Genomic DNA, 7,046 nt, shown 5'->3' with positions numbered 1-7,046 from the left:
CCTATTTTAGCCTTTTTCCCATGACCTTGGTAGATTAAATGGTATGTGTGCACTCGTGCAAAAGTGCATGTCCATGCATGTGTGAGAGTGTGCATGTGTATGCGCGTGTGTGTGTATGGTTTACTTTATTTCTTTGTTTGGTTTTTCCCAGACAGAGTTTCTCTGTGTAGCCTGGTTGTCCTGGAACTGACTCTGTAATCCAGGCTGGCCTTGAACTTAGAGATCCCCCTCCCAGGCGTGTACCACCAGTGCCTAGCTTTTTTTTTTTTTTTTAATTTTACCTATTGGTGTTTTTCCATGCATATGTACCACACATATGACTCACAGTCTATGGTGAGCTGTCATGTGGGTGCTGGGAATTGAACTTCGGTCCTCTGGAAGAACAGCCAGTGCCCCCAACCATCAGGCCATCTCTCCCAGCCTAAAATGGTTTGTTTTTGTTTTTCTGAGACAGGGTTTTTCTCTATAACCCTGGCTGTCCTGGAACTTGGTTTGTGACCAACCTGGCCCCGAACTCACAGAGATCCACCTGCCTCTGCCTCCTAAGTGTTGAGATTAAAGGCTTGTTCCAAATTGTCCAGTTGAATGGTGATGTTTTAAGATCCTATTGCCTATTATACTTAACTTTTAATTCCTTTTTTTCCATATGTATAATCTTTTTAGAGCGTTGCTTTTGTGGTACAGGGGGTGGAGCCCAGGAATCTGACATGCTAGGCAAACTTACACCCTGACCTATAGCCACACCTCACGCCCTTCAAAACATTTTTTTTTTTTAACTTAAAAAGTTTTAGGAAGCCGGGCAGTGGTAGCGCACGCCTTTAATCCCAGCACTTGGGAGGCAGAGGCAGGCGGATTTCTGAGTTGGAGGCCAGCCTGGTCTACAGAGTGAGTTCCAGGACAGCCAGAGTTATACAGAGAAAGAAACCCTGTCTCAAAAAAAAAAAAAAAAAAAAAAAAAAAAGTTTTTGGTTTTGGTTTTCCTCCTTCCTTTCTTTCTTTTTTTAAAGATTTATTTATTTATTAAAGTGCACTGTAGCTGTCTTCAGACACACCAGAAGAGAGCATCAGATCTTATTATAGATGGTTGTGAGCCATCATGTGGTTGCTGGAAAAGCAGTCAGTGCTCTTAACCACTGAGCCATCTCACCAGCCCTGGTTTTGTTTTTCAAGACAGATTGTGTAGCCCTGGCCGTCCTGGAACTCGCTCTGTAGACCAGGCTGGCCTTGAATTCAGTGATCCACCTGCCTCTGCCTCCCGAGTGCTGAGAGGTGTGTGTGTGTGTGTGTGTGTGTTTCTACACGTATGTCTGTGTATTTCATACATAGAGTGTCCATGGAGGCCAGAAGTAGGTGCATTGGATTCCCTGGGAGTAGAGTTAGAAGATGGTTACTGGGAACTGAACCTGGATCCTTCGGAAGAGCAGCCATTGTTCTTAACTGCTGAGCTGTTCCTTTTTATCCTTGTTTCTCTATTGATGATGAGTAAGGCAGCAGGAAGTAGGTTTTAGTGAGCATGTGCTGTGTGTCGACGTTGAGTGATTCATGCAGGTTGTCTGTCCACTGTGACCCTGAAGGTGAGTAGGCCTTGTCATTATATGAGTGTAGATGCACAGTGACTGAGTTCTGGTCCCATAGCCATTACTGAAACTTCAACATACTCTAGTCAGCTCCAAAGCATGCCTGTCCGTTCAATAAGAACTGTGGCTTTGCCGGGCGGTGGCGGAGCACGCCTTTAATCCCAGCACTTGGGAGGCAGAGGCAGGCGGATCTCTGAGTTCGAGGCCAGCCTGGTCTACAGAGTGAGTTCCAGGACAGCCAAGGCTACACAGAGAAACCCTGTCTCGAAAAACCAAAACCAAACCAAAACAAAACAAAAAAACCAAGAACTGTGGCTTCTGCTGGGTCTCTGGGCCCTGCGCTTATCTCAGGATCACAGGCTCTGTCATTCCCCTCCACATTGAAGCTTATCTCAATGAGGAGGGGATCCTGAAGAACCACAGGGAGCTGATGGCCGTGTGGTGGGAAGTGGAGCTCAGGGATGAGTAAGCAAATGTGACCCTAAAGGGTGCTGTCTGTCTCACATGTAGCTGTGTGGAACCGCATCATTGAGCCCGTGGCTGCCATGAGAAAAGAAGCCGACATGCTGAGACTCTTCCCTGAGTACCTGAAAGGCGAAGAACTCTTTGGGCTGACAGTACATGCTGTGCTTCGCATAGCTGAATCAGTAAGCAAGCAGCAAGGAGCTGGGAGCAGGGTGGGAGTATTGGCCCTGTCTCAGAGGAGTAAGGCAGCGACCCTGTGTCCACAGCTACCTGGGGTGGAAAGCTGTCAGAACTATTTATTCCGCTATGGGCGCCACCCCCTGATGGAGTTACCGCTCATGATCAACCCCACCGGCTGTGCCAGATCAGAACCGAAAATCCTCACACACTACAAACGGTGAGTTTGTGCTTGTGCAGCTGGGCCATGGGCTTAGGTGTGGATGTGGGTAGGACCATCTGGCCCAGAGCATTCTGAGGGTTCGAGATGCAGATCAGAGTTGTTTCCAAGAACCTGGGGAGTCACCCTTAGACCTGACTAGAGGTAAACGAGTCTCCTGCGGTTTCCCTTTCCTCTTCCCTAATCAGCTCAGGTCTACTGGGTTGACCAGGGAAGCAGGACAGAGCACTCTTGGGTCCCCGGGATGGCTGCTGGGAGGTTCTTGGTAAGCAATGGTGAGGTGCAGATGGGAGCTGGTCACTTCTTTCTTCTTTGGTTTTGCTTCCAGAGGGGCCGGTGATACTCCCAAACTTCAGACACCCCTTGAGTGACTAGGGCACATTCCCTTCCCAGAGCTGAGTTGGTTTAGAAATAAATAACTAGAAGTATTATAGAGAAGCGCGGCGACCTTCCATTTGTATAGCACTTTATACTTTTTTTTTCAAAGCGTTTTCACATCCATTATCTCATTTGATCCTCACAACAACCTTATGAGGTAGGTAGGGCAGGTGGTATGATCCCCATTTTATAGCTGAGAAAACTGAGTCCCAGAAAGACTGCGTGACTAGATAAGGTCACTCAGCTGGGATTAGACCCTCCTCTTAACTTGTGGGTTGCTGGCCTTTCTGTGTACCACAGCAGCCTAGCCTTGGTCCTCGGGCAGAGGGAGGCAGCCATGGTAGCAGGCTTTCCATGGAAGCCTTCCGTCATAGAATGTCGGACACTCAACCCCTAGTTAGCCCTAGACCTCGATGCTCTACAACAGTGGTTTTCAAACTATAAGGACATTGTTCCCAAAGCCCCAGAACACGGAAGCCAGTGGGCAGACTTGCCGTGTGTGTAACTACACCTTCTAAGATCGGACTTAGCCAGAGGAACTCTGTTTTCACCCGTGGATTGGAGTTACAGTCAACATTTTGCTGGAGAAAAGAATCTGCTAAATAAAACAGAAATGCACCCGAGTGTTTGAAAACCACTGCTCTGGGCAAGACTTTCCTAGGGTGGTGAAAGGCTCCCGCCAGGCAGCAGTCCTTCCCCTGCACTGAGCCATCTGCACAGAGCCCAATGCTGTGCTGCAGAGCGGGACGGCCTGAAGAGAGGCAACGATACCATCTTCAGGCTGTGAACTCACAGCCACTTAAAAATCAGATGGGGTCAGTGTGGTACAGATGGCCCCCATTTTCAGGGCTTCCAGCATATGCAAGAGGTAGGACTCAACCGATTAAACAAACCATCAGCTTAAATTCCGGGCCTTGGAAAAGACCTCCAAGAGTATGGCCTTGAGCATGGTTTGGCAGGAGGGTGGTAGACAGTATGAAGTTGGGAGAGCGGGCTCAGTGTAGGGGAATTGGTGCCTCTTCCCTCTCTGTACCTACTCCCTGTCCTGGGTGGTCTCTGCTGCCCAGGGTGTCCAGAAGGGTCCCAGTAGGGAGTTGCTGCCTCTTCCAGGCTGAGACCCAGGCACCTCCTCCACTCCACGTCCACAGCAGCAGCTCTTGTAGTGTGTGCTGACAGCACATTCTCAGGGGGAGGTGGGCAAGGTCGATTTGGTCTGTCGTGTCATGGACTGTGTCACCTCCCAGGCCCCACACCTTGAACAGCACGAGCATGTCTAAGGCGTACCAGAGCACCTTCACAGGCGAGACCAACACCCCATACAGCAAGCAATTTGTGCACTCCAAGTCATCCCAGTACCGGCGCCTGCGCACCGAGTGGAAGAACAACGTGTATCTGGCTCGTTCACGGATCCAGGGCCTCGGGCTCTATGCAGCCAAGGACCTGGAGAAGCATACAATGGTCATCGAGTACATTGGCACCATCATTCGCAATGAGGTGGCCAACCGGCGGGAGAAAGTCTATGAGGAGCAGGTACTATAGGATGGCTGGGGGCTGGTGTGGTGGTGGTTCCACCCTCGGCCTAGGAGCCCGGGGGTGGGGGTGGGGTGGCCGGTTTGAATCCAAGAGGCAGTTGGAAAACTGTGCAGGGAGGGAGAAGACAGGAGAAATTCGATCGGCTAAGCCTGCTGCCAGGTTTGCTTGCTCACATCCCACTCCTCAACTGTCTTTCTAGAATCGAGGCATTTACATGTTTCGGATAAACAATGAGCATGTGATTGATGCCACGTTGACTGGAGGCCCTGCCAGGTGAGAGGAAGGATTTAAGTGTCTCTGGTGGCCATGTGGGTGTCACTTGGTATCTCTAACACTGACTCTGTCCTGCCATCCAGGTACATTAACCACTCCTGTGCCCCTAACTGTGTAGCAGAGGTTGTGACATTTGACAAGGAGGACAAAATTATTATCATCTCCAGCCGGCGAATCCCCAAAGGAGAGGAGGTGAGAGGAGAGCCTTTGCCCTGCAGGGGTGGGGTGGGGTGGGGGAGGGCTTCCCCATACCATCCTGGCCCCTCCCCACACCATCCTGGCCCCCTTGCCTGCATCCTTACATCCTCGGCAGGCTTGCCTTGACTCTGTCCCTCTTTTCTTTCCAGCTGACCTATGACTATCAGTTTGATTTTGAGGACGATCAGCACAAGATCCCCTGTCACTGTGGAGCCTGGAACTGTAGGAAATGGATGAACTGAGAAGCTGTGAGGCTACCAGGCAGGGGAGTTCCCCCCACTCCACCTCTTCCCTGAAAGGGATGAGGGGGAAGAGAGGTAGCAGCCAGAGCCAGGACCCAGGGCTGGGGCTGCCGGCTGACCGGAGCCCCTGGAGCAGGAGGCTGGGGCGGAGAACCCTAGGCCAAGCCTACCCTGGGCACCAGGGACAACCTTCTTCCCTGCCACCGGCCCTTAGGCTGGCATCTGCCCCCAGTTCCAGGAGGGGACAGACAGGAGCAGCCGCTGGGCATCTCAGGTTTGAGGGGGATATGGGCCGGGACTACCCAGAAGTGTCAGGGAGCAGGGAGGGGTGTGCGGCCGGCCGGGCCTCACAGCCTAGCTGCCTCCACCGACTTCGCTGGCCCAACTCAAGGCTGCAAAGAGACTTGACTAAGCTTGACAATCCCAAAGGCCGGGTCCCACACCTGGCCCTGCCTGCCGGGTCCTGCCCCTACCCTCACCCCCATCCCCTTCCTCTCTATCTGTCTCTGTCTCCCTCTTTTCCTCTGTGTTTCTGTCTCTCTATGGGTTGTGTTTCCTTGTTTTCCACTCTGACAAATGCAACATGACGGGAAAGAGGCATCCAGATGCCCAGGAGGGCAAGCCGGGCAAGCCGGGCAAGCCGGGCAGGCCGGGCAAGGAGACCCCGCACCCACACCTACCTCATTTAAGTGTTGGATTTTTTGCTGTTTTGAAATGTGAGACCCTCTCCGAGCCCCCTACTGCCCCGACTCTCTCCCCCACCTCACTGCCCTCGTCTAGTGGGTGGAAGGGGGGGGTAGGAGAAGGATAACAACAACAATAACAACAACAGAAATCCATCTTTGTTTTTAATTATGGGCGTGGGATGGCGGCTGAGGCAAATGGTGATGAAGACTGGGGTGACTGGTCCCTAGTTGCTCTAGGACCTCCTTCTCCATCTGGACATGGAGGCAGGAGGGGTGTGCTAAACCTAGGACCAGGATCTCGCTCTCCTGTTTTCCCAGCCTCATCCTGAGCCCATCTGCCCTCCAGCCCCTGGACGGGGTGTGGGGGGTAGGGTGAGGGCTATCCCTGAGTGGCGTGCCCATACCCAGTGAGGCAGGGTGTGGCCCAGAGCTCTCACTTGCCCTCAGTCACCAAACTGCTGCTGGTCTGGTGGGAATGGGTGGTGATGTGGGGGTGGGGAGCTTAGTGTCAGCGCGGGGAGGGTGGGGGGTATTTATCTATTTATACATGGGATTGTACATAGTCTTGTGGGGCATGGGGGAGCCGGCCGGAGGTGAGAACCCTCCCCTCTCCCCCTACCCCCGGGGAGAGCAAATGTAAAACTACTAATTTTTGTGCTTTATATATTCTATATAAATATATCTATTTTCTTTTTACAAAACCAGTTTATAAATGGTAGGGGGGTGTGGGGCGGACACATGGAGCTCCCCTTGTGGGGGGGCCCCCTCCACTACCCAACCTACCGCCCTTTCCTCCCCTCCCCTCCCACCCCTGGCTGTGACTGCTGTAAGGTGGGGGTAAGAGAGAAGCTGGGCGATTCTTACCCGGGTTGTATAGTTGGTCTATGTTATAACGCACAAAGTAAGCTGGCCCCAGGGGGAGCCAGAGGGTGATGGGTACCCTTATCTTCCTTTTTCCTTCTTCTTTCTGCCCAAGCTTGTGCTGCAGTTGAACCTCTTCCTGTGGGTGGCGGTAGGGTAGAGGGTGTGTGTCCTCAGACTCCTCTCTGGTAGGGAGCAGAGGGGATGAAGTGAAGCTTATATGCAGTTCTCTCCTAGGGGCTGTGGGCAAAGGGCATTTTGTAATTAATATTTTCAAGAATCAGATTATCTGGATTGTAGAGATGGGCTGGAATGTGGCAGATGGGCAGGCCTGCTGGAGGGGTAGAGCGGTCGCTGTTGTGACTTTAGGTTTTTGTTTTGTTTTAAATTGGGGGATTGTGGATTGATGGGGGTAGGGAGATTTTTTTTTTTCCTG

General features: G+C 52.0%; 1 protein-coding gene across 6 annotated transcripts in view; it reads left to right on the top strand.

Annotated features, from left to right (window-relative positions):
* Kmt2d (lysine methyltransferase 2D) overlaps positions 1-6,450 on the top strand; it is a 39,472-nt gene extending 33,022 nt beyond the window's left edge. For 5 of the 6 annotated variants that reach the window (XM_031355067.1, XM_031355091.1, XM_031355063.1 and 2 more), the window contains exons 50-55: positions 2,088-2,224; positions 2,309-2,439; positions 4,062-4,347; positions 4,550-4,623; positions 4,707-4,815; positions 4,971-5,063. In XM_031355067.1, the coding sequence (XP_031210927.1) occupies positions 2,088-2,224; positions 2,309-2,439; positions 4,062-4,347; positions 4,550-4,623; positions 4,707-4,815; positions 4,971-5,063 (830 nt within the window). Of the gene's footprint in view, positions 1-2,087; positions 2,225-2,308; positions 2,440-4,061; positions 4,348-4,549; positions 4,624-4,706; positions 4,816-4,970 lie in introns of all 6 variants that reach the window. The other variant, XM_031355056.1, reaches the window with a different exon arrangement.
* Positions 6,451-7,046: the final 596 nt, after the last annotated feature.

Source organism: Mastomys coucha, unplaced genomic scaffold (genome assembly GCF_008632895.1).
Source record: "Mastomys coucha isolate ucsf_1 unplaced genomic scaffold, UCSF_Mcou_1 pScaffold11, whole genome shotgun sequence".
NCBI lineage: Eukaryota > Metazoa > Chordata > Mammalia > Rodentia > Muridae > Mastomys > Mastomys coucha.
Note: the sequence above shows the minus strand (reverse complement) of the source record. Positions and strands in the feature narration are given on the sequence as shown.